Source organism: Jaculus jaculus, chromosome 7 (genome assembly GCF_020740685.1).
Source record: "Jaculus jaculus isolate mJacJac1 chromosome 7, mJacJac1.mat.Y.cur, whole genome shotgun sequence".
NCBI lineage: Eukaryota > Metazoa > Chordata > Mammalia > Rodentia > Dipodidae > Jaculus > Jaculus jaculus.
The window spans coordinates 119,819,598-119,847,315 of NC_059108.1; the positions used below are offsets into that span (position 1 = coordinate 119,819,598).

Sequence of the window (27,718 nt, forward strand, 5' to 3'; positions counted from 1 at the left end):
GGGCACCTGCATTAGTGGTTTACCCTCCCCCTATGGTCTTATTTAACCATAAATTCCTCTGTAAAGGTCTTATTTTAAACACAGTCACGGGGTTAAAATTTCAGCAGCAATTCTGGGGAAACATGCAGTCCGGAACAGGCTTTTGACCCAAACAAACTGCGCACTTTAATATAAAACCATCACCAACCTTAGCAACAAGCACAGATGAGAATGAGAGCCATGTTGGTTGGGGAAGTGGTCGCTGGGAGGAAATCCTCCTTCCCCACTGGTGGCGGAAGCCTTGCCAGGTGAAGACGCTCAGCAGTCCCCGCCCACCAGGACCCGTGGGACCTGGCTGTCTGTAGGTAAGGTTCAAGGTTGAGGAGAGCTTTTCCTTCCCTGGCTCCTATTTGCCTCTGCCCTTAGCTCCTTGTTCTCTAAGCTGTGACGGACAGTCTTCCAGCAGTTCTGTATTCAAGCTTTTCTGTTCATTCTCTCTTATGCCTTCACCCGTCACCTTGTGTTGATAACCCTGCATGACTCCTTCTGCCTCTCACATGTTTTCTTAGCCCGTTTTCTGTTGCTATGACAGAATGCTGAAATCTGGGCTTTTGATTTTATTTTTTGGTTTTGGTATTGTATCTTGGCCTATGGTTCTGGAGGCCAGGAAGGCAAGAGCTCTGTGGCTGCATCTGGTTGGCTCCTGAGAGCCATGTGCTGCCTCAGCTCAGGACAGAAAGAAAGGCCAGGGGTGTTTGGGGAAGAGGTAAAGCCTGAGAAACCGTTTGGCTTCTTCATAAGAACTGGCTTTTGAGAACAAACCCGTTCCCATCTTCCTCTGAAAAGGGCATTAATTCCTATCTCAGTACTGTTATGGTTCTGGTTTTGGGAAGGATCTCACACTATGTAGTCCAGACTGGCCTTCAACTTGTAATCTTCCTGCCTCAGCCTCCTGAGTGTTGGCATTACAACTGATAATGGCTTAACTCTTTTTTAAAAAATATTAAAAAAAATTTTTTTGTTCACATTTATTTATTTATTTGAGAGTGACAGAGAGAGAGAGAGAGAGAGAGAGAGAAAGAGACAGAGAGAGAAAGAGAGATTGAGAATGGGCGCGCCAGGGCTTCCAGCCACTGTAAACGAACTCCAGATGCATGTGCCCCCTTGTGCATCTGGCTAACGTGGGTCCTGGGGAACCGAGCCTCGAACCAGGGTCCTTAGGCTTCACAGGCAAGCGCTTAACCGCTAAGCCATCTCTCCAGCCCTTAAAAAATATTTTAAAGATTTAAAAAATTTTTATTTTCTTATTTGAGAGAATGGGTGCTCCAGAGCCTCCAGCCATTGCAAACGAATTCCAGGTGCATGTACCACTTTGTGCATCTGGCTTATGTGGGTCTTGAGGAATCAAACCTGGGTCCTTTGGCTTTGCAGGCCTTAACCACTAAGCAATCTCTCCAGCTCTTAACTATCTTTTTGAGACAGGATCTTTCACTGGTAAAGGAGTTCACCAACTAGGCTAGACTGGACGTCAGCCAGCCACAAGGGTCACCCTGTCTCTGTCTCCCCAGGATTGGGTTTACAGGGACATGCCACTATGTAGCATTTATGCCCAGCATTTCTGTGGGTACTGGGGATTGAACTCAGGTCTTCTACCAGCACAGCCAAGGTTTCTTTCCTGCTAGGCAAGTATTCTATCAATTGAGCCACATCCACAGCTCCCCAGCTCCTCAATACCATTATGTTAATCAAATTTCACAGCTGGGTGTGGAGGCTAGCTCCTATAATCCTAGCACTTAGGAAGCCAAGGCAGGAGGATTTTGAGTTCCAGGCCCATACAAAGCAAACAGTGAAAAAAACAAAGAATCTGGGAAAACTGCTCAGTGGTTAAGGATGCTTGTTTGTGAAACCTGCCAGCCAGCATTCAATGCCCCAGCCACCCATTTAAAGTCAGAAGGGTATTATTTGTAGTAGCCAGAGACCTTGGTGCAGCTACATACACACACACACTTTACAGTGATATTTGGAGGAGATAAGACCATATTCAAACCATAGCAGCATAGCAGGCTGGGCACACCTGTAATTCCAGCACTTTGGAAGCTGAGGTAGGAGGATTTCAAGATTAAAGCCAGCCTGAAATACCTAGCAAGACTCTGTTTAAAAAACAAAACAAGGGGCTGGAGAGATGGCTTAGCAGTTAAGTGCTTGCCTGTGAAGCCTCAGGACCCCGGTTCGAGGCTCGATTCCCCAGGACCCACGTTAGCCAGATGCACAGGTGGGTGCATGCATCTGGAGTTCATCTGCAATGGCTGGAGGTCCTGGTGCGCCCATTCTCTCTCTTTTTCTCTCCCTCTCTCTCTCTCTCTCTGCCTCTTTCTCTCTCTGTCGCTCTCAAATAAATAAATAATTTTAAACATTTTTTAATTTTTTGGTTTTATGTTTATTTATTTATTTGAAAGTGACTGCTAAGCCATCTCTCCAGCCCAAATAAATAATTTTTAAAAATTTAAAGAAAAAACAGGGCTGGAGAGATGGCTTAGCAGTTAAGTTCTTGTTTGTGAAGCCTAAGGACCCCAGTTTGAGGCTTGATTCCCCAGGACCCACGTAAGCCAGATGCACAAGGTGGCGCACGCGTCTGGAGTTAGTTTGCAGTGGCTGGAGGCCCTGGCGCACCCATTCTCTCTTTCTCTGTCTGCTGCCCTCAAATAAATAAATAAAAATAAACAAAAACAAAACAAAACAGGGCTGGGGAGATGGGTCAGTGGTTAAAGGCACTTGCTTGCAAAGCCTGCTGGGCTGGGTTCAATTCTCTAGTACCTCTGCAAAGCCAGATTCATAGAGTGTCATATATAGCTGGAATTTATTTGTAGTGGTAAGAGGCCCTGGAAATCCTGTTCATTTTCTTTTTCTCTCAAATAAATGAATATTTTCAAAATGATTTACAAAACAAAACAAAAAACTATAGCATACATGCTGCCTGCATCTCTTACCTGAATATACTTCTTGCACTGTACCCCAATTCACATATCCATCAGTCACCCTACCCTGGGTCACCCGAAGCACTTCATGTCTGGTCTGCTGTGCGTTCCCTCTGCCAACCACAGTGCTGTCACTTAGCTCAATCTATAAACGTAGTGGGTGCATGCTACTACAGATACTTTTTCTAAAGCATAGTTCTAGTTCTTTCTCTGTCAGCTCAGAATCCTTCCGATCTTCCTGTTCTCTACTAAACTGAGTAGAAACTCCTCAGCTAGCCTTCCAGACTCTTGTATAAAGCACCTCTGCTTTTTATCTTTCATTGCCACTTTTAGGCCAAATCTCCTTCCTGTCACTCCTCTCCCACACCTAATCATGAGCTGCATAATACAGTAGCTGTTAGCTACCTGAAGCAATTCAAGTTTTTTTGGATTTATTTATTTATTTCAGAGAAAGAGGCAGAGAGAGAGAGAGAGAGAATGGGTGTGCCAGGGCCTCCAGCCACTGCAAATGAACTCCAGATGCATGTGCCCCCTTGTGCATCTGGCTTATGTGAGTCCTGGGGAGTTGAACCGGGTTCCTTTGGCTTTGCAGGCAAACACCTTAACCGCTAAGCTATCTCTCCAGCCCTTTTTTCGGTTTTTTGTTTTTTTTGAGGCAGGGTCTAACTCTAAAACCAGGCTGATCTAGAATTCACTATGTAGTCTCAGAGTTGCCTCGAACTCACGGTGATCCTCCTACCTCTACCTCCGGAGTGCTGGGATTAAAGGCGTGTACCACCACACCTGGCTGCAATTCAGATTTTTTAAATAAAATATTCTTCTTCCAGGCCTGCCCCTTCTCTTTGAACCTCAGTAGTCTTTTCCTTTTTCCTTGTGAAACTTACATTTCTCCTCTTATTTTGTAGCCATTAGTGTACTTCATCTCCTTTCCATTCCTGCATTGGAAGACTTTCAGGTAGTAACTACTTGAGTAAATTATTCTGAGCATAAAACAGTGTGTTTAATCAGCTCCACGTTGTTGGGATGAACCCCCAAATCAGACACAGTTGATGGGAGGAAGGGATTTGTTTCACCTGACAGATTCAGGGGAAGTTCTATAATGGGGCAAGAAGCTGGCTGGCCCCCTTTCAAAACAGACCCATGCAGAGAGAAAAAGTAGTACTGGTACCACAAGCAAGCAACCAGCCAAAGCACATGGCCCTTGGGCTGGAGAGATGGCTTGGTTAAACGCTTGCCTGTGAAGCCTAAGGACCCCGGTTCGAGGCTCGGTTCCCCAGGTCCCACGTTAGCCAGATGCACAAGGGGGCGCACGCGTCTGGAGTTCGTTTGCAGAGGCTGGAAGCCCTGGTGCGCCCATTCTCTCTCTCTCCCTCTATCTGTCTTTCTCTCTGTGTCTGTCGCTCTCAAATAAATAAATAATTAAAAAAAAAAAAAAGCACATGGCGCTTGGCAGAGCTCACTCTGCACACCTCAGGCTGGAATTCAGATCTGACCCTAGTGACACAGACCCCCTTCCCCCCATAACAAGAGTCTTCCTGCTAGGGGCAGAAGCTGCAAACTCAATTTTAATAACACCTGAGTCCATGGGGGGACATCAAACTACCACACAGTGGGAGTTCTCGAAACAGTTGTTGAATAACTCCTTAGCTGAGGGAATGGTTCCCTTTCCTGTTTTTTCTGTAGTCTGCAAGTTCAGTGAACATCTTGGCATTCTTTTCCTTTTTCTTTCTTCCATGCAGGCCTTTGTCATGGTTAACCTTCACATTGCTGGGACAAAACACCCAACCAAGAGCATGATGGGAGGAAAGGATTTGTTTTTGGCTTATAGTCTCGAGGGGAAGCTCTGTGAAGGCAGAGGAAAGATGGCAGGGCAGGAGTTGGACATCACCTCTGCCAAGCAAGTGGAAAATAGCAACAAGAGAGTGAGCTGAGCTGTGGCAAGGGGAAGCTGGGTATGACACCCAGAAGCCCTTGCCAACAACACAGCTCCTCCAGCAAGCCTCCACCTCCCAAATTGCCATCAGCTGGGGACCAGGCGTTCCGAACACATGAGTTTATGGAGAACACCTGATTCTAACCATCACACATACCCCTTTTGCAACACTAAGCAGGAAGGGCCAGCACAGGTGGCCATGGGCAGCACATTCCATATGAAAGCTGGGATTGCTGACCCCCAGTGCCAATAACCTGACTGGGTATGGAATATCAATTGTGAGTCAGCACGTAGGTGGTGGAATTTGGGGCAGGAATACTATAATGGATGACCAGGAGCAGGCCAGGGCCAAAGCAGAGCTGGCAGAAGAGATCTCAGAAGGACTCCCTGAATAGCAGCAGCTAATTAAGTTTGGGGGGTGGTGGTGAGGCTCTGATTTTGGTTGTCTACAGGCAGGACAGTCACAGGTAACCTTAGCTCTGCAGGAACTTCCTGGATGGATTGCCACCAGCTGGCTGCGTGTGCCCACTGCAGTGTTTCAGTTAGCACAGGGATGGCGTCACTGAGAACATCGGCCAGCACCATGGCCAGGCACTCCCGAGAATTCAGATGTTCGTCTCTCTCCTCTGCTGCAGTCGCTGGCTGCACGTACCACAGTTGCTAGGTGTCCTCTTAGTTACTGTGAGGGACGTCCCAAGTCGCGTGCACACGTACTAGTGCGTGTGTGTATGTGTGCGTGGATTTCTAGACTAGGCTGACAGGCTTTTCGTCTTTTCAGGCTCATTTTGCAGAGGGAGAAGCACTTTCATTATCTGAAGAGAGGCCTTCGACAGCTGACAGATGCCTATGAGGTAAGCCCCAGTCCAGGATCTCTTCCAGCCCTACTCTCCTCCTGTGGAAACACAAAAGACTTGTCAGTCCCGACCTGTTACAGATTCACTCATTTGCCATGTGCTTTGGCAGAAACCAGACTGCTGTCATCACACATTCGGGGCTGTACTTCTGAAAAGGGCAGAACAAGGTCCCCTTCAGTCTTGATGGTCCCTATAGAGCAAGTGGAGCTGCCCTAGGTGGGGCAGGGCTTTCTTCCACCTGATCACACGCTTTCTCAGGACTCCCTTGCTTAGGTAACACTTGTCAGTTACCACTGGGCATGGTGGCACACACCTTTAATCCCAGCACTCAGGAGGCTGAGGTAGGAGGATCACCTTGAGTTCCAGAGCAGTCTCAGAGTACAAAGTGAGTGTCAGGCCAACCTGGGCTACAGAGAGACCCTCCCTCAAAACAAACAAAAGTCAGCTACCTTTCATTTACAACCCTTTGCCCTGTAAATTAGAGTCCATCCTGGCCAGAGGATCAGTACATGAATCCGGTTAGGTTACTACAAAGTGAGTCTTGAGGCTTATTTCTAGGATGCCGAGGGGTCACAGAGAAGCCTCGGGGCTATAGTAGAGGTAGAAAGGGCTGGGCCTGGGATAAGGCCAAAGACAGGCAAAGGGTGAATGTAACCAAGAGAGCTCCCGTCTGCCTGCCCCAGTTTACACAGAGCAGCTCTGCTTTATTTGTGGGTTCTGTGTTTGATTATTTGTGGCGGGCCCTGTGGAGCCCACGCAGGGAGCAGTTGTGCTGAGTGGAGGCTGAAACCACTGGAGGCTCATATATGACACTCTTCCCGCCAGCTGCTGTCATCCAGGAATGAAGACCCAAGGCTGACATATTTCTTTTTCAAATAAGACAGAAATCCAGATTTCTATGTACCACTTGTTGCAATCAGGTTCGCATTGCTGGCAGAAATCACCGGACCAAGAGCAGCTTGTGGGAAAAAAGGATTTATTTTGGCTTACAGACTTGAGGGGAAGCTCCATGATGGCAGGAGAAAATGATGTCATGAGCAGAGGGTGGACATCACCCCCTGGCCAACATAAGATGGGGACAACAGCAACAGGAGAGTGTGCCAAACACTGGCAAGGGGTAACTGGCTATAACGCCCATAAGCCCACCCCCAACAATACACTGCCTTCAGGAGGTGTTAATTCCCAAATCTCCATCAGCTGGGAACCTAGCATTCAGAACACCTAAGTTTATGGGGGACACCTGAATCAAACCACCACACCACTCCTATCAGTTAAATGTGGCAATTTTAGTTAAACTAACCAGCTAACCACAGAAACACGTCATGGGCCAGATTTGGCTGTCAGTGTTGAATTACTCAGTGGTTGGAGTCCTCAACCCTGAGACAGATAATATCGTAGCAGCACTTAGGGCACTAAGCAGTGTGCTAAAAGCCTATCATGCATCCTCTCATTTAACCTCATAACTCCTCCACAAGGTAGGTCACTCTTTATCTTCTGCTGATAGGTAAACAGGCATAGCAAGATTAAGTAATTTGCCCAAAAGCACATATCTAATGAGAGGAACTCAAATCCTAGCTTTCTCACTCATTCATGCACTTTCAATCTATAAAATTGGGGTTCTGCTGCTATCTGCTCTGCTTAGCCTGAAATGCTCAGTAGCCATGTTGAGCTTGTATCAGGGTCCAGATATGTCCACACATGACCTTCAGAGGCCTTTGTCCACTCTCCAGGCAGAATTAGTGTCCTCTGTGTGCTCCCTCAACACTGTTTCTGCCCAGAGCAGCATTTGTCCAGGTGTATGTTTACATGCGCTATGTTAACTTGGTTCCAGAAAGACGTGAGGTCATTTGTGCCTGTGTGTCTCTCTACCGCCTCTTCTAAGATTAACTACGTTCATCTTCAGTCTCTCCAGCATTGCAAGAATCAGAGCCAGCTTCCATTCATTCCCATGCTCCACTGTCTGTATAGTCCTCAGCATAGGAAGATGATTACCAAATATGTGCTGAACCTGTGAATACATCTCTTCCTGAGATGTTGTGTCTCCTTGTATCTGTACTGGGAAAACTGCAGTCCTAAATTCCTGTGTATAAGAAGTTCTCACATCTGCCAGGGAAGGACCTACTGGGTTAAGGTTTTTGTCCCATTGTTGTTTCCTCACAGATGGTCATTTGAGCTCCTGGCTAAGGCCACAAAGGAAAACGTCCTTCATTCACTGGTTGTTGTCCAAGCAAGGGCGCCTCCTTTGCCAGGCTGCGGGGAGTAAGACAGATGTAGCCTTGTCAGCAGTGTGTTGGAATGATTGAATAAGGGGTGTGTTTTCTCCCCGTCCCTCTCACAGTGTCTGGATGCCAGCCGCCCATGGCTCTGCTACTGGATCCTGCACAGCCTGGAACTCCTAGATGAACCCATCCCTCAGATAGTGGCTACAGAGTGAGTCTGGCCTCGGAGAAACCTGGGCTGTTCTCTGGAGTTGCATCTCGATTTTTTTTTTTTAATTTTGTTCCTATTTTATTTGTTGTAAATGGGAGAGAGAGAGAGAGAGAACGAACAAGAACAAGTGACAAAGAAACTCTTGCCCTACCCGACCTCTAACAACTTCCTGACACTCCTCCAGTCAGAGGCCTATTGTAAGCTGTGGGTTGAGCAACGCTTTGAACTCCCGAGAGAAGGACTCTGGTTTCTTCTGTGGCCTTTTCTTTCGGTCTTTGGCTCTGATCTTTGATAAAAGTCTTTACCATCAACTCTGAGAGACGTGCTTCCAACCAGCAAGTACTGTATATATTTACAGAGCTTCTGTGGGGAAGCATGTACCAATTCAATGAATAAAAATGCCTTTGCTTTCCTTAAATACCTCCATGAAAGTACAGCACCTGGGGGGGGGGGCGGTATAGCTGTCAGCAGGATGGATGGGGTACTGCTTTGCTGAACTGATGCTGTGACCCCTCACAGTCTTAAACATCTCATCGATGACTAGAGATGTCAACAGGTGAGGTGCTTCCCAAGCTGCTTGTGCACATGGCATCAGTGAAGTGGCACCTCATTCTCAGAAGCTCGTGTATGTGTAGGTTGGCATGTGCGTATATAGTATATGCATGTGTACGTGCATATGCATGTATCCCATGTGCATGCATATGGTGACCAGAGGGCGACATCAGTCCCATATTGTTCCCGGAGGCAGAGACCCTCATGGAACCTGGAATTTGCTGCCAGCCCCCAGTGGTCCTCCTGCCCTTACTCCCCTGAGTGCTGGGGTTACAGACACACGTGGCCATGCCTAGCTTTTTTGGGGGTGAGGTAGGGTCTCACTCTAGCTCAGACTGACTTGGTATTCACTACATAGTCTCAAGGTGGCCTCGAGCTCACGGTAATCTGCCTCCCGAGTGTTGGGATTAAAGGCATGTGCCACATGCCCAGCCAGCTTTTTTTTTTTAATATGGGTACTGAGGGTCAAATTCAGTTTCTCAGGTTTAGGCCGAAGGGGCTCTTACCCACTGGCCATCTCTCCTGCCTTATAAATTATATATTTTCTTTCTTGCTTTCTTTTTTTTTTTTTTTTTTCAAAGTAGTGTCTCTCTCTCTCCCTAGCCCAGGCTAACCTGGAATTCACTAGGTAGTCTCGGGCTGGCCTATAAATTATATCTTCAGGAAGAAAAAGCTGATCATGACTCCAGTCTTGGGAATACCTCAGATGGGACAGGGCCACCAGGAATTGAAATCAAGAGATTTATTGACAGCAGCACATCGTCTCAGCTTTCGTTCCCCTGCTCCTCGGTGTTTCCGAGGATAAGCCTCCCGAGCCAGGTTTGTTCTTCTGTAGCAGAAGGTGGCGGCTGTGCCAAGACTCATGGAGGCTTGCTGGAGCCCTCCTTGGTCACAGAGGCCCTGCCTTGGCCACATTGTCAGGTCAGAAGAACAGAACTCACATTGTCTGATTCATTCTTTCTCAACAATAACCTCTCATTCTTGCCTTCCTGGGCAGGGTGTCTTGTGATGAATGTGGATGGGGAAGATAATAAAGAATTAGGCTTTTTAACCCTTGTGATATGTAAGATAATTTCTGAGACAGAGGGAAAATCTGCATTGCTTTCATCATTCAGATGTATGACAAGCCTCCTTGCTTCCAGCACTAGAAGTGGACTTGGACGTAGTTTCTGCAGGAACAGGAATTTAATTGTCAAAATAAAGGCCCATGTGTTTTTGAAATACCAGTTGGGGGTTGAGTGTTATTTGGGAAGTTTTTCCCCCACACCTACACAATCAAGATGTATGCTAGCATGGGAAAGATGCCTGTGAGGAACAAAAAAAAAAAAAAAAAAAAGAAGGATTCTATGATTGCGATGCACAGATGCCTGATTGAAGAGGATGTGGGGGTTAGAGAGAGAGCTCAGCGGTTAAGACACTTGCCTGCAAAGCCTAATGTCTCAGGTTCAATTCGCCAGTACCCACGTGAAGCCAGATGTACCAAATGGCACATGTATGCATCTGGAGTTGGTTTGCAGTGGCTGAAAGCCCTGGCGTGCCATTCTTTTCTCTCCCTGTCTCTCTCCTTGGAAATAAATAAAATTTTAAGAAAAGAGGACATGGACTAGTTTGATAGTGGGGGGCAGTGGTAAGGGGGTTACTGTTGTGGAAGACTCAATCAGTTTCATTTCCCCTCTCCCTATATCGTATAGCTGGTATTTTATCTTTGAGGCATTTTCTGAGGAAATAGGTGTCAGAGCTGCTTTTGAGGCATTATTAGATAGAGTACCATTTAAGGGACTTTTCAAGGCTGAGGAGATGGCTCAGTGGTTAAAGGCACTTGCTTGCAAAGCCTGCCTAACCAATGCACAAAGCAGCACATGCATTTGGAGTTGGTGTGCAGTGGAAAGAGACCTTGGAGTGCTCTCTCTGTGTCTCTCTTTCTCTCTCTCTCATAAATGAAATTTAAAAAACAAAGGGCTTTTCACAGTGAAAAATTGAGGATATCAATAATAAGGTATGATTTAATTTTTTTAAAAAATTTATTTGAGAGAGAGAAGAAGCAGAAAGAGAGAGAGAGAGAGAGAACGGGCATGCCAGGGCCTCTAGCTGCTGCAAATGAACTCCAGATGCATGCACCACCTTGTGCGTCTGGCTCCTGTGGGTCCTGGGGAACCAAACATGGGTCCTTAGGCTTTGTAGGCAAGCACTTTAGCCACTGAGCCATCTCTCTAGCCCATGGTATGCTTTAAATTGTATTAAAGTTTACAGAAATTATAATACAGTACATACAATGAAATATCCAACCATTTAAAACATTTGCATATAAGAAAGTATGCATTTCTATAAAGAGATGTAACATGTAAACAGGTGGTTTAAAAGGCTTAACTGTTGCGGAATAGAAGTGTAGCTGCTCTTAGGCTTGGGACAGGTACACTGCAATTCCAGCCCTCAGGCGGCTGAGTCAGGAGAATTGCCATGAGTTTGAGTCCCACTAGGCTCAAGACAATCAAAACCCTGTCCAAAGCTGGGAAGAAGTGCTGGGTGTGGTGGTGTACATCTTTAATCCCAACACTTGGGAGACCGATATTGCCATGAGCTCAAGGCCACCCTGTGAGAGTGCCAGGTCAGCTTGGGCTAGAGTGAGACCCTGCCTCAAAAACGAAAAGAAAAACAATACAAAACATAAAAACAACAAAGAGGCCTGGAGCCGTAGACAGGTGGTACAAAGTTGCCCCAATATGACTGAAGACTGAGTTTCATCAACTGCACTGCCCCAGATAAAAGTATATGCACAAAAATCACAGCGAGGTGAATGCGCATGTAAGAGCAGTTAACTCTGGATGGTGAAGTTAAAATGTTTCATTTCTGAGCCGGCCTGGTGGCTCACGCCTTTGATTCCAGTACAGGGGAGGCTGAGGTAGGAGAATCACTGTGAGTTCGAGGCCAGCCTGAGACTACATAGTAAATTCCAGGTTAGTCTGTGCTTAAGCGAGACCCTACCTCAGAAACTCCCCTCCCCCCCAAAAAGTTTCATTTCAGGGCTTAAGAGATGGCTTAGTGGTTAAGGCACTTGCCTACAAAGCCTAAGGACCCAGATTCTATTCCCCAGTATCCATGTAAACCAGATGCACAAGATGATACATGTATCTGGAGTTCATTTGCAGTGGCTAAAGGCCTTGACATGCCCATTCTCTGTCTACCGCTTTCTCTCTCTTAAATAAATAAAATAGTAAAAAAAAGTCTCATTTCTAAGCTTATTTGTATTTGGTAAAATTTCTGCAATGAACTGTTAATATTCTGTAATTAAAATGTTTTTTTAAAGAGCTGATTTCTCCTAATTTCAAGAACCAATTAATAGTTAATGGTCAATCAACTATTAACTGCTACCATAAAAGCACTTTACCTGTGCTTTTTCTACGCCCCGATATTTAAAAAAATATGTTTAAATATATTTATTTAGAGATAGAGAAGACAGACACAGAGAGAATGGGCTCACAGGGCCTCTAGCTGCTGCAAATGAACTCCAGATGCATGTGACACTATGCATCTGCCTTATGTGGGTCCTGGGGAATCAAATCCGTGTCTTTTGGCTTTGCAGGCAGTCGCCTTAACCACTAAGCCATCCCCTCCAGCCCACGAGTTCCATTTTTGCCAAGATTTCCATTCTGTGTCAGGGCGAGTGGCATGTGGGGTGGAATCTCTTGGTTTTCTCTGGGCCTCAATTTCTAACAAACCTAGAGTGAAGCTAGCTTCCCTCCTCCCACCCATCCTCCTTCAATACCACCTGGCATTTGACACTCACACCCTCCACTCACACGGAGGTTTGCTTCATCTTCCTGTTTTGTTTGCTCCTGTGCTTCTGAGCCGTCCGGAAACAACTTGACAGCCAGGTTCAGGTTCCCCCTAGTGGACAAAATCACTTTTGTCAACCCCTGTGATTGCTAACCAAGGCTAGCAAGACAAGGCTTTTATAACTGCTGGTATCAGGTATTACCTGACCACGAATAATACATTTGTAGGTGAGAATTTAACTGGCCTCTCCTAACATATTATACATATGTTTATATGTGTTCGCATAAGTTAATATTTTGGAGCTAAACATTTGTTTTGCTTAATGACTTTAGCACTGAAGGAAATACTTTAATGAGATTCCCATTCTTTGTTAGTTACTTAATAGCTATTTAATGAAACAGAGCAAAATGATAGTCACAGGAAGACCATTGCACTGCCAAAGTTAAGTTGCTTTTGGTTTTTATGGTGCTGGAAATTGAATTCACAGCTTTTAATTTGCTTGGCAAGCACTCTACCACTGGCCACTCCCCCAGGTCCTGAAGTTTTCCTTTTGTTGTTGTCATCAGTCTTGTTGTTGTTGTTTTGTTTTTAAGTATAACCTGAATTCTTATTGCAGGCAGGCAAGCCTCAATTTTTATAAATATTTTTATTCATTTATTTGCAAAGAGAGAGGGTGTGTGTGTGCATGCCAAGGCTTCTTGCTACTGCAAACAAACTCCAGATACATGTGCCACTTTATGCATCTGGCTTCATGTGGGTACTGGGGAGTTGAATCTCAGGCTGGTAGGCTTTGCAAGCAAGTGCCTTTAAACAGTTGAATCATCTCCCCAGCCCTAGCCTCAATTTTTATTGTTTAATAGACATTTTGTGTAGTGCCCTTGGATACATGATGTATTTTTCTGGTTTTCTTCCTCTCTGTTATCTATAAATTAATCCTTTTAAAAATGCGTTTTAGGACTAGAGAGATGGCTTAGTGGTTAAGGCACTTGCCTGCAAAGCCTAACCCAGCCAGGTTCAATTCTACAAGTTCCACATAAGCCAGATGCACATGGTGGTACATGTGTCTGGAGTCTGCAGTGGCTAGAGGCCTTGGTGTGTTCATTCTCTCTCCCCCATCCATCTCTAATAAATAAAAATTTAAAATATTGTTCTAGGGCTAAAGAGATGGCTTAGTGATTAAAGTCTCTTGCTTACAAAGCCTGGAAGTCCCAGGTTTAGTAACCCAGATACCCACTTAAAGTTGGCAGAAGAGCTGGAGAGATGGCTTAGCGATTAAGGCACTTGCCAGCAAAGCCAAAGGACCCAGGTTCAATTCTCTAGTAACCATGTCAAGCCAGATGAACAAAGTGGTACATGTGTCTGGAGTTTGTTCTCTCTCTCAGATAAATATATAAATAATTAAAAACTTTTTTTTTTTTTTATTTTTTAGGTAGGGTCTCACTCTAGCCCAGGCTGACCTGGAATTCACTATGTAGTCTTAGGATAGCCTTGAACTCATGGCGATCCTTGTTCTTGTGAGTACTGGGATTAAAGGCATGTGCCACCACATCCTGCTATTAAAAACATTTTTTAAAAGGTTGGTGCAAGCATCTGGTGTCCATTTACATCAGCAGGAAACACAGGAGTTGCCCATACACACATGCAAATAAATACATAAATAAAATTAATGTGTCCCTACCCAGTCTTAGGATTTTCAGTTTTCTTTTAAAGCTATTTTTTTATTATTTTGCAACTATAATCTGAACTCGCATTTCTTAGGTTTCGGGTTCACAGTGGAAGACCAAGATAGACAGTTTCTTGAGCCTAGGCTCTTGTTTAATGTCAGGATAGTGTGGCATGACCCAGAAAGTGGGGAAGCCCTGGGTTAGGAGACCAATAGACAGATGATTGCTTGGATCCAAGACCATTGTGATGGCGGGGAGGGAGGAGAGTGAAAGAGAGGGAAAAAAGGAGAAAAAGGGTGGGGGAATGCAGGCACTGGGAAAAAGAGAGCCAAAAAGAGTTGTATGGAGAGAGAAGCAACTGCGCTGTGAGAGAAGGCCTATCTGTGGGTGGTGAACACAGGTAGAAGCCGGGGGTGGGGAGGGACTTACTTCCTTTTAATGCAGAGGTGTCCTCAGTTACTAAGCCAGGAGTAGCTGGCTTGGAGAGAGAGGAGGATGGGTGGAGAGCTCTGGGACTCTGAACACCTTTGAATTGGGAAATGGAGGCTAGGGCCAGATACGGTTCTGACCAATGCCATGTTCATGCCACGTTTAACAAGACTGTTTTCGTGGTTGTCCACAGCTCGTGGACCATGACGTTTTGCGCTTGTCCTGCTGTGCACCCAGATGCTTTCCTCATTGTCACCCCACCGGCCTTCTCTAAACGCATCACTGCTGCTTGCATCTGTTTTATTTCTTCTATTCTCATTGGATTAGGATTTGTTTTCTGGGTTTTTTTTTTTTTTTTTTTTTTTGGTCCTGCTTATTTGGCATTATTTGCTTATTTGCTGTAAACATTTTAAAATCCTTCATCTCCATATGATGACAGTTGTGTCCTGATTATAGATTAGTCTTTAACGTCTGTGTAAATATAAGGCAAACAGTGAATCATTGATAATCTCGTTTGAAGTTTTTCCTCTTACAGGTTTTACATTCTCTTCAACTGGTGAATGATAAAACAGTGGTGTCCAGTAGAACATTCTGCAGTAATGGAATTGGTCTGTGGGCTAATTTGTGAGCTCCAGTACAATAGCCACATGTTGCTGCTGAATGTTTGAAATTTGGCTTGTGTGACTGAGGAGCTAAAATTAAAAAATTTTTGTTGTTGTTTTGTTTTTGCTTTTGAGGTAGGGTCTCACTTTAGCTCATGTTGATCTGGAATTCACTATGTAGTCTCAGGGTGGCCTCGAACTCATGGAGATCCTCCTACCTCTGCCTCCCGAGTGCTGGGACTAAAGGCATGCACCACTACGCTTGGCAAATTTTAATTTTAATTAAAGTAAAATTTATTTTTATTTGACAGAGAAAGAGGGAGAGAGAGAATGGGCTTTCCAGGGCCTCTAGCCACTGCCAATGAACTCTAGACGCGTGTGCCCCCTTGTGCATCTGGCTAACATGGGTCCTAGGGAATCGAACCTGGGTTCTTTGGCTTTGCAGGCAAACGCCTTAACCACTAAGCCGTCTCTCGGGCCCTAAAGTAAACTTTAAATTGCCTCATGTGTTTAGGTCTGCCTGTTGGGCAGCACAGACATAGCTCATTGCTATCCGAATGTGCTTTGAGCACTGTCAAAACCTGGGGCTTGTTAGAAATACAGAAGCAAATCAGGCATGGCGGCTCACACTTGAAATCCAGCACTCATAAGGCTAAGAATGGTAAGAGAATCACCATGAGTTTGAGGCTAGCCTGGGATACAGAGTGAATTCCAGATCAGCCTGGGCTTTAGTGAGACCTTCCCTCTAGAGACCAAAACAACAATAATAACAACAAGAAAAGAAATATATAATCAGTTGGGTGTGGTGGCTCATACCTGTAATCTCAGCATTTAGGATGCTGAGGCAGGAGGATTGCTGCGAATTGAAAGCTAGCTTGGTCTATGTATGTGTTCCAGCCTGTGCTACAAAGGGAGGCCTTGTCTGGCTAAGCCAGGCCATTGTAGTTCTGACTTAGAGACTATGTAATAAAACCCTCCACTCTGCTACCCATACCTGCACACTGGTACTGCCTGAACATGGAGTAACGGGAAGGATTAAAACAATACTGCCGCCTAGACCCACTGTTAATGAGTCTGATTTAATTGGTGTTATGGCTTGGGCATTTTTTTTTTTTTGTTTCTTTTGGTCTGTTTGTTTTAAAAAGTCCTACAAGTGGGCTGGAGATATGGCATAGCCATTAAGGTGCTTGCCTGCAAAGCCAAAGGACCCGTGTTCGATCCCACAGAACTCACGTAAAGCCAGATGTACAAGGTGGCATGTGTCTGGAGTTCATTTGCAATGGCTAAAGGTCCTGGCATAACGCCTGCCTGCCTGCCTTCATCCTCCCTCCCTCCCTCCCTCCCTCCCTCCCTCCCTCCCTCCCTCCCTCCCTCCCTCCCTCCCTCCCTCCCTTCCTTCTCTCTCATAAGTAAATATTTAAAGAAAAACAGTCCAACAAGTAATTCTAACTGTATAGCAGAAGTGAGTGGCGCTTACAGCGCGGGTATCCTTATCATCTGGGAACTTGGTAACAATACAAAGGCCAGGCTCTCTCCTGCTTCAGTAGCCTAGGCCCTGTGTGCTGCTTTTTTTGTTAATATTTTTTTTTTTTGAGATAGGGCCTTTTTTTTTTTCTCTTCCATTTATGTATTTGAGAGTGACAGAGAGAAAAAGAGCCAGATAGAGAATGGGCGCACCAGGGCCTCCAGCCACTGCAAACAAGCTCCAGATGCGTGCACCCCCTTGTGCATCTGGCTTTACGTGGGTCCTGGCGAATCAAGCCTGGAACCAGGGTCCTTAGGCTTCACAGGCAAACGCTTAACCGCTAAGCCATCTCTCCAGTCCTTTTTTTTTTTTTAATCTTATTTATTACTTATTTAAAGAGGGAGAAAGAGGCAGATAGGGCACACCAGGGCCTCCAGCCACTGCAAATGAACTCCAAACACATACACCACCTTGTGCTTCTGGCTTATGTGGGTCCTGGGGAATCAAACCTGGGTCCTTTGGCTTTGCAGGCAAGCACCTTAACTGCTAAGCCATCTCTCCAGCCTGAACTTGTGCTCCTCATTGCCAGTAATTCTAACTCTTGTGTTTTGGATTTGAATGTCCTTCATCAACAAAATACTTTCCCACTTTGTTGGTGGTTGACATGTGAGCGAGAATGAAACTCTCTACTGATATTAAATAAAAATGATCTGCATGCACACCTAAATTCTGCATATTTGTAGTATATCTAAGTGAATGCTTTTCACAAAGTGTCATGCTTGGTGTTTGCATTTCATTAATTGTTGAAGTTTGGACCTCCAAGGTATGTTTTTCTCCCCTTTCTGATAGATTGAAGTGTCACTTGGTTTTCAGAATCACTAAGAAGTCTCCTAATGACAGCTGGTAGTTTGCCAGTGCCTGAAGGTGTGAGTTGGAAAGCGTCAGGATCAGAACGTTCTGTGGCATGGAAGTGTGATACTCCAGGGAGCCCTCCTACAAGGAGCGCTCACCCAGCCCCGTGACCGCCAGTGAGCTGAGGGAGCTTGGCGTGCACGGGTGATAGCAAAGTGGCTGGAACATTCAGATCCTTGGTCCTTCTGGACGTTCCAGGCTACTGGGTCAGGAGTAGTACATTCAGCACTGTTCTATCTTAGGAGCTGAGGAAGGGAATGGATACCAGATGATTTGTTTTTCTTGGTAACTTATTTCTATTATGAGTGTTTTTTTTTTAATGTGTATTTGTGCAGATTTACAGATGTGTAAAAATGCATAGGACATAGAACAACCTCAGGTGTCTTCCTCCATTATGGACTATCTTTTTTTCATTTGAGACAGAGTCTCTCACTGGCCTGGAACTCACCAAGTAGGCTAGACTGGCCTGACTGCAATCCTTGCAGATCTGCGTGCCTCCACCTCCCCAGAGCTGAGGAGCACAGGTCGCCACACCTCTTTTTTTCTTGTGTGAAAACATGAGTTCTGGGAATTGAACTGAGGTCTTCATGCTTGCAAAGCAATCACTTTGCCAATTAAGCCATGTCCTCCACCTCTATTTGCGTTTTTAAAAAACATTTTAAAAATTTACTTATTTGAAAAAACCAAAAAACAAAAACAGTGCTGCAGAGTTGTTTTCCTTTCTGACTGTAAACTTTAGTCACAATCCTCGGGTCACCTACATGAGAGTTTTAAGTGGCGTCTTCCTCGGGAAAACACCAAGTGTGGATGACGCTGGTGCAGCGGGAGGGCCCGGGGGAGCCAGGGGCGCAGGCCCGGGAGGCCGCGGCGGCTTCTGCCGAGGTGCTGGCGGTGGATCCCGTCACAAGCTGGGACGCCTGGTCAAGGACATGAAGATCCGGTCCCTGCAGGAGATCCATCTGTTCTCCCTGCCCGTCAAGGTCTCTGGGATTGTTGACTTCTTCTTGGGGGTGTCCCTTAAGGGCGAGGTTTTGAAGATCATGCCCATGCAGCAGCAGACTCATGCTGGCCAGTGGACCAGGTTCAAGGCTTTTGTTGCCATAGGGGTCTATGACGGTCATGTCGGCCTGGGTGTTAAGTGTCCCATGGAGCCACTGTCATGCGAGGATCGTCATCTTGGCCAAGCTCTCCATTGTGCCTGTCTGGAGAGGCTGTTGGGGGAACGAGATGGGCAAGCCCCACACAGTCCCCTGTAAGGTGACAGGCCGCTGTGGCTCTGCACTGATGCGCCTTATCCCTGCCCCCGGGGCATTGCCATTGTCTCTGCCCCCATGCCCAAGGAGCTGCTGCTGACGGCTGGTATTGATTCCTGCCACACTTTGCTAAGGCCACTTTTGACCCCTGACCTCTGGAAGGAGACTGTTCACTGAGCCTCCCTGCCAGGAGTTCACTGACCATCTTGTGAAAACCCACACCAGGGTCTCAGTGCAGAGGACCCAGGCTCCAGCTGTGGCTACCACATAGGGATTTTTTTGTTTGTTTGTTTTTATTTATTTATTTGAGAGTGACAGAGAGAGAGAGAAAAAAGAGGCAGATAAAGATAACGGGCGCGCCAGGGCTTCCAGTCTCTGCAAACGAACTCCAGACGCGTGCTTCCCCTTGTGCATCTGGCTAACGTGGGTCCTGGGGAAATAAACCTCGAACTGGGGTCCTTAGGCTTCACAGACAAGTGCTTAACCACTAAGCCATCTCTCCAGCCCCCACATATGGATTTTGTACAGAAAAATAAAAGTGAATTAAGCCTGTTTAGAAAAAAGCATTAAGCGTAAATAGAACTGAATATTGTTTAGCCTATGACAACTCCAAGACTCAAATAGCATGTCAGTAGTATTTCCTGTTGCCGTGCCTGTCTAGATAACAAAAGGCCTGTAATATCAAGTAGCTGGGCGTACTAGCTCATGCCTTAACCCCAGCATTTGGGAAGCTGAAGCAGGTGGATTGCTGTGAGTTCCAAGTCAGCCTGAGCGGCAGAGTGGAACCCTATTTTAAAAACCAAACAATTAATTGTAATCAAACCTGATGTGTAAACAAAGCGATGAACTTGTACCTTCATGGGCGGTAGGCTTTGTGGCCTCTGGCAGTGTGAGATAAGAAGCAGTGAAGTGATAGATTTAAAATTCTATATATGTATGTGTGTGTTTGTGCATGTGTGTATGTGTGTGGGGACTTAAAACTAGAAAAGGGGGCTGGAGAGATGGCTTAGTGGTTAAGACACTTGCTTGCAAGGCCAAAGGAGCCAGGATCGACTCCCTAGGACCCACGTAAGCCAGATGCACAAGGGATCACCTGCATCTGGAGTTCGTTTGCAGTGGCTGGAGGCCCTGGCACACCTATTTTCTCTCTCTCTCTCTACCTGCCTATTTCTCTCTCTCGAATAAATAAATAAAAATAAAATAAAAACTAGAAAGGGGAACATGAAAGAGGAGGAAAAGACCTTTCCACAGGGGAAAATGAGATAGTAATGGCGTACATATGAAGGGAACCTACCAGAGGGGTGCAGGGAGCGTGGGGGGGAGAGTGGGGGAGGGGGTGAATTAGAACAAAGTACAGTGACACATAGACAGGAAAATACCATAGTAAAGCCCATTGCCTTGAATGCTAAATTAAAAATTAATTATAAAAATGGTATATAACCCTCCCCCCTTTTTTTTTGAGGTAGGGTCTCACTCTGGTCCAGGCTGCCTGGAATTAACTTTGTAGTCTCAAGGTGGCCTTGAACTCATAGCGATCCTCCTACCTCTGCCTCCTGAGAGCTGGGATTAAAGGTGTGCACCACCACACCCGGCTATCCCTTCTTTCCAACTAACCTTTCCTCTCTTTTGATGTCATCATTTTTTCTTTTCCTATTATACAGGTAGTGTCAGCCACCGTGAGATCATCAATGCCATGACCACTTTGTGTCTGAAAGACAATATTGTAAGCGCTCCTCCTTTCCTTTGGCTCTTACATTCTTTCTGCCTCCGAGCTTTGGAGGTGTGTAAGACGTCTCACTGAGGGCTGAACACTTCACTGTCATTTCTTCTCAGTACTCTGATGAGGTTTTTTTTTGGTTTTGTTTTGTTTTGTTTTTCAAGTTAGGGTCTCACTCTAGCTCAGGCTGACCTAAAATTCACTGTGTAGTCTCAGGCTGGCCTCGAACTCATAGCGATCCTCCTACCTCTGCCTCCCGAGTGCTGGGATTAAAGGCGTGTGCCATGATGCCCGGCTTTTTGTTTTTAAACACGTTATTTAGCTAGGGGAGCAGTTGGTTTCCATATGACTTACTCGTAACATCTTTGATTAACCCTCCTCCCACTCTCTCGTCTCTTCCATCCTGTCCTCTTCTCCATTCCCTCCCCTGACTTAACACCACCACCTAAGGTTGTCCTTTTGCCTCCACGCACTTGCATGCACGTGCACACAGTCACATACCCACATGTACACACCTATACACACTTGAACACATGTGCATATAAACACACACACTTAGAAAATGGTAAAGAAGGAAAAGTTCATATAATTGCTTCCATGTTGGAACATGTCCTTCGGGGCAACTTGAATCCCTGTTTCTGAGTCATGGTCATTCAGAACAAACTGTCTCTTATCGAGGGCCCGGGGGTGGGGGGAAGAGGAAAGGAGAGAGAGAGGCAGAGAGAGACAGAGTACCAGCTGTGTAAAGAAGGCCCCGACCCCTGGAAAGAGAGGCTTGACATAAGCTCTGTTGAGTGGAGGATTTCCTGAGAGGAAGGCTGTTACCTGGAAGTTGTGGAGAAAACACTCACTAACCAGGGGGAGTACTGCTTTCCTGTCAACTTCAGAGAACCTTGGACAAAAGGGATTCTTTTGATTTGACTGAAGCAAGACTTTCCCTTCATGGAGACCGGCAGTCATGCTCAGAGGCAAATCCTCACTCTGTGAAGGACCCGGAGCCTCATGCATTAGCGTGAAAAAGTCACAGACTGCAGTGTCACTTGAGTGTGCCACTATTGGTGAAGCACTCTGTTCCTTCCCCCACCTACATTGGAGGGAGACTCTGCTCCGAGCTCCATTCTTCCTGGTGGTGGGACCAGAAGACAGTAGCCCACTGGAGCTCAGGTGACAGGAGGAGTGAAAAATCACCAGAGTATTCGTAGGTCTTGGAAGGGTATCTGGACAAGGGTGGCCAGTATGGAGATGCAGCTGGGCACTGAGTTCTAGGCAAAATCTAAAGACCACGCATCCTTCCAAAATCCAAATCCATGACATCCCAAGAGGCAAGGAATGCCAAGGATAGATACAGGGTGGCAAGTTGAGTGAAAAATCACAAGTAAGGTTTGGTCAGGAAGCATGAGACTTAGTGTGATGTCCATGCAAGGTTTCCTCTAGCCTCATGTCCGTCGCTTTATGTCAAGTCTCAAGGGAGACATACAAAACTGATGGTTGAATAGAGTTGTGCCCGTTGATGGGTGCTGTGTGTTTGAACACTTGGTCTCCAGCTGGTAGCTTTGTCTGTGGAACCTTTAGGAGGTGGAGCCTTTATGGCCGAAGTGTATCGCTGGGTGTGGGCCTTGAGGTTTTGTAGCCCCGCCCCACTTCCTGTTTGTTCTCTGCTTCCTGACTGCAATGTGACCAATTGGTTTTGTTCTGCCACCATCCTCTTCCTACCATGATGAAATGTAGCTCCTTGGAGCCGTGAGCTGCATTCCACCTTTCCTTCCCCAAGTTGCTTCTGTCAGGAATTTGGTCACAATGAGATACATGTGGGACAGTCAGCAGGTGGGAAGTGAGGCCTTCTCTTCTCCCTTTGAAGGTAGTGAGGATAATGAGAAAAGCATGGTATCTATCTGGTAGAAAGTTTGAAATTAATGTTCTCACTTTGTTTCTCCCTTTGGCCATGTATCTAGTGTGTGTCATTTCCTGGAGCTGTGTCAGAGCCCAGAAGGTGGCTTTGGAGGGGGCCCTGGGCAGTACCCTCATCTTGCACCCACATATGCAGCTGTCAATGCCCTGTGCATCATTGGCACCGAGGAGGCCTACAACGTCATTAACAGGTACAGCCCCTGCCAGCTGAGGGGGAGACTCTGGGGGGGGGGCTCCGTACCCCCTGCACTGTGCTGACCACTGCTTCCCACCCTCTCTCCGCTGTCTCTCAGAGAGAAGCTCCTTCAACACCTGTACTCACTGAAGCAACCTGACGGGTCTTTCCTCATGCATGTCGGAGGTGAGGTGGACGTGAGGTGAGTGGAGCTGGATCTGTGGCTCCTAGAGCTTAAGCTCTCCTTGGAGCTGCCAGCCAAAGGGACACAGTATGGCTGCCGCTGTGGCCCGCAGAGCAGTGTGGGAGCTCTGTGTCTATGGTCCCATGTCACGGTCATCACTGATAGGATACATACATACGTCCTCAGGTGTCATTTTCTCTATGTCAATTTAAAATGAGTCAGATGGAAGCAACGTCAAGGGCTTTGGTTTTGTTTATTTAATTCTGAGGCAGTCTTACATAGCCGAGGCTGGCCTCAAACTTGATATGTAGCCGAGGATGACCTGCCCTCACCTCTTGAGTCCTAGGGTTATGGGAGTGGGCCGCTGTTCCTTGTTTACGTAGTGCCCGGGATTGAACCAGGCTGGCCTCAAACTCACAGTAACCCCCACCCCCTCAATCACCATGCCCGGTTTCACTGGGGTTTTTGATTAGTTTTTTTTAGTACCAGACATGAATTCCTTCCTGTGGAGCCAGCCTCAAGACCTCAGAGTGCAGTTGGTTTTACCCATGGCAGACATGCCACCATTGCACCAGTTGGTACATGTAAAATTGGACAGCTAAAACTTACTCACTGAAACATTGACTTGCGTTAATGTTAATGTTTTACATCCTTGCATTTATATAAAAAATTCCTACACAAATGAAAATGGAAACACGGCCAGTACCTGATTTCTTTCCTCTTGAGATTATATGCTTAGGTACCTTTGACCCCAATGGGAGGGACAATCTAACATTCAGAATTATCAATAACAGGAAGAAGAGAGAAAAGGTTTCTCTCTCTTTTTTTTCCTGGTATGAGTATGTAAATTCTTCTTTTCTCCTGATATTTTTTTCTTTCTTTTCTGTTTTTGTTTTTTTCGAGGTAGGGTTTCATTCTAACCTAGGCTGACCTGGAATTTACTATGGAGTCTCAGGGTGGCCTTGAACTCATGGTGATCCTCCTACCTCTGCCTCCTGAGTGCTGGGATTAAAGGCGTGTGCCACCATGCCCAGCTTGTAAATTCTCTTTGAGGTTAGAGGTCTCCTTTTACAGAATTTACTATGTAACACATTAAAAAACTAAACTTCTTACCCTCCCAATATTAAACAACTAAGTGTGTGAAAGAATCACCATTAAACAGGACATGAAAAGTTATATATTTTCTATGAAACAATAGGTGCACAGATTTTCAAAGCTGTGAAAATGCAATAAAGAGCGCAACACATGGTCACTTTATTAAATGACAGTAAATAGCTTAAATTATTTTTTTTAGGCAGGGTCTCACTCTAATTTAGCCTGCTCTAGAATTAACTCTTATATCCTAGGCTGGACTTGAACTCATGGCAGTGAGTTGCCACACCTGACCCAATTTTATTTTAAACTTAAACCATTCATGTTTGTGTTTATTTTTATTGATTTATTTGAGAGCAACAGAGAGAGAAAGGGGCAGAGAGAGAGAGAGAGAGAGAGAGAGAGAGGGAAAGAATGGGTGCACCAGGGTCTCTAGCCACTGCTGACGAACTCCAGATGCATGTGCCACCTGGTGCATCTGGCTTACGTGGCTCCCGGAGAATCTAGCCTTGAGCCAGGGTCCTTAGGCTTCCGAGGCAAGTGCTTAACTGCTAAGCCATCTCTCCCGCTCCCAATTTTTTTTTTTTTTTGAGAATAAAATGTTTCCTATCATAATGGCTTTTTAAGCGTACTTTTCATGTATGCAGCATACTGCATCTCTTGGCAAAATTTACCTGTTTGGCATGGATAGCACACTGGTTGATATCCTCAAAACAGCCAGCCAGATAGACGTCATTGGTTTCCTGCAAAGCACCAATTGCCACTGTCGGGAAGCCCAGATCTGTGTGGACGTCCTGAGCAGCTGCTCCCCGCAGGCTGTGTACGAGGCGTTGGTGAACCGCGTGCGCAGTGGGCTCGTGACAGCGCTGAGCTGATGGAGCCGCACAGAACTGGTGCTGCCTCAGCAAGGCTTTCTCCGCCCTCCGGCGCGGACGCAGTCAGCTGACTCCCCCGTGCCCGAGTGGACTTGTAGGCAGTCTGCTTGCATGTGCCGTGGAAACCTTATCTGTTCCCATTCTTGAGGCTGGAGCTTGGCTAGCTGGAGGCAGCACTGGCATTAGACAGCGCCAGCCACATTCCCCTTTTCCCTCTTTCCTGCCATTGAGCCCAGGGTTTTCATCTGTGCAGGGCATGAGCATGTGAATGACAGATAACTCCTTGTAGAGTGCCTCTGGTTTCCTTGCCTCACCTGGTCTCTAGATCCCAAACTCCATAGTTTTCCACTTGGCGTTTTTTTTTTTTTTTTTTTTTTTTTTTTTTGTCCTTTGCCGGAAAGCATTGGTCAGTGCTCAGGAGGGAAAAGCAGTGATCATGGATAGTTTGGCATCTGGGGGCCAACTTTCCCATGCTGTGCTAGACAGAAGTGGTCTCTTGATGATTCTTCAGGTCCATTAAACTCCTAATAGTCTCTGAGAAGAGCTTATTCGAGTGTTTATTGCTTCTGAGTACTATGCAACTCAAATCGCAGGTAAGGAAGAAAGCTTTATTAGCTGAGCCTGCTAATGCAGACCTGTAATCCCAGCTACTCAGGAGGTTGAGGCAGGAGGATTATGAGTTCAAGTCCAGTCTGGACAATTTAGTGAGACCATAACTCACAATAGAAAATACTAAGAGGGGTGGGCGTGTAGTTCTGTGTTTGAGCACTTGTCTAAAATGTGTGAGGCCCTGAGTTTAAGCCCTAGTACTAGGAAAAAAGATCATTATTCCTGATCTCCTGAACTAAATTACATAATCTGGAGTATTTTGTGGGGTTAGAAGAGAGACAGAAGTCCATCCTTGTTGAAATGTAGGTGACGGTAGGTTGTGTTCAGAGATGAGAAGTTGAGGGGCAGTAAAGGTGGAGGGACAAGCTGGGAAGAGACAGGAGGCCCTGAACTCTGCTTATGGAGCTGGAAGGCTCTTCTGATGGGTTTTAAGTAGGCAGGGATGTGATCTGATTTGTACTTTGTTAGCTGTTCTCTAGTTGTAGTGAACGGATTATAGTATTTTAAAGCTCTGAGCTTTCAGGGCTGGAGGAACAGAGACCTTCCAGAAACCTGTTACAGGTGGAAGATAGGGACTTAGATTTGGGGTGGAGAGCAGCAGACAGATTTGACAGCTGTGATGGCTGAATGCTGAGAGAGAGGAAGAAACTGCCTGAAAAAGTTGTACCTTGATCCTGTCCCATCGCTGTGTGAGTTCTTGGACTAGTGGCTTTGTTGGGTGACTTCCTGAGGAGTCTGTATTCAACCCAGTCACGGCAACAATAGGCCAAGGAAACAATTCCATCCAAGCTCAACTCCCTAAGCCAGTGAATTTGTTGGGGCTGCTCACAGGAGTGTGGATAACTTGGGCAGCTGTGTTACTGAAAAGCATGAGTGATGACTCATGAAAACTGTGTCACTGGCATCCTCATTCCCAGCCAACCCCTGCCTCTTGTACCTCCCGTGACCTCACGCGGGGTTGCACACAGCTACTTAGGAGGCAGGAAAGAATGAGTGGCTGAAGTCTCAGATGAGGGACTAATGGCCCTTTCTTTCCTGCTCTCCTCCTTTGAGGGAATACTAACTGACGTGATCCTCTGAGGAGTTTGTGCCGTGAATCACAGCTGCTCTGATTTCAAGATGGCAACAGCCATGTCATACCCAGGAAGACAGAGTTCCACAAGACCCCACCCCTTCCCCGGTGGGTCTTACACTCTCAATTTCTCTTCTGCAATATTCCCTGAGCCTTGAGGGGGTGATAGAAGAATATGATTACTTTCTGAGCATTGAGCCACTAAGACCCAGTAGTAGTGTAGACCAGAGCAAGATACTTAATTCCTAGCAATTCAACCAGATACGAGTCTTTACAGTAACTGCTGTCCACTGGAAAAAGAAGTTTCCTTCTACTAAGGCCATCAGCAGCAGTCATTTCTGAGTGTAAAGGGAAAATGTTTGAAGCTGGGAATGGTGCCACACCTTTACACCCAACACGTGATAGGAAGATCACCATGAATTGGAGGCTAACCTGGGCTACAGAGTAAGTTCCAGGTCAGCCTGGGCCACAGTGAAGCCTGCCTCAAAAAGAAAGAAAGGAAGGAAGGACAGAAGGAGAAAGGAAACCCCCAAAAAAGAAAAAAAGAAAGACAAGTATTTAGAGGGCAGTTTGACAACTCCATCACATCTATGTAACAAAACAGTGTCAGGAGCTTCCCAGCTGGGGCCTGTGATTTCACTAGCCGCAGAGTTTGGTTTTAGCTTGGGTACCAAACATGGCTTCCCTCCTGGGGACTGAGTTTTCAGTCTGTTTAGTTGGCTACATCCATAACAGTGGTGTCACCACTGTCCCTGTGAGCACATCCTGCCGGTCCTGTTGAAATAGCATTAACATGCAGCGTTCGTAGCCAAGCAGGGCCATTTGCAGCTGTGCGTCAGTAATCTTCATAGTACCTTCTGGCACCACGAAAGTCAGCCAGTAAGGAGTAAGCTGCCTTCTCAGTCCCAGCTTGATTTTGCGACGCTCTGCAGCCAGAGCGTACGATGTTTTCAGCAGTAGGTAGTGTTGAGCCACTTCGTTCTGGTGGGCAGCCAGCAGCAGTGTCAGTACCCTATAAGGTGGGGATTCACTGAACTTACACTAATTTGAACTCTCTTTTCCTCTATCCCTGCCCCAGCCATCACAAACAGAAAGCCGGTACCCCTTCTCAAATCAACTTGATCCAATTTACCTGCCAAGTCAGAGGCTCACGGAATGTGATACCCATTTCCGGTGATGTCTATTTCCCATTGTAAATTTCCCTGGGCATGGGCAGGTTCCCCTTAGGCAGACAGCTCAGCCTCAGCTACATGTCTCTTCACCT

General features: G+C 46.2%; 1 protein-coding gene across 1 annotated transcript in view; it reads left to right on the forward strand.

Annotated features, from left to right (window-relative positions):
• The window catches only part of Fntb (farnesyltransferase, CAAX box, beta), an 86,270-nt gene that overhangs the window by 27,013 nt on the left and 31,539 nt on the right, over positions 1-27,718 (forward strand). The window contains exons 3-6 of the mRNA XM_004649264.2: positions 5,666-5,738; positions 8,080-8,171; positions 22,492-22,638; positions 22,741-22,824. Of these exons, the coding sequence (XP_004649321.1) occupies positions 5,666-5,738; positions 8,080-8,171; positions 22,492-22,638; positions 22,741-22,824 (396 nt within the window). The remainder of the gene's footprint in view (positions 1-5,665; positions 5,739-8,079; positions 8,172-22,491; positions 22,639-22,740; positions 22,825-27,718) is intronic.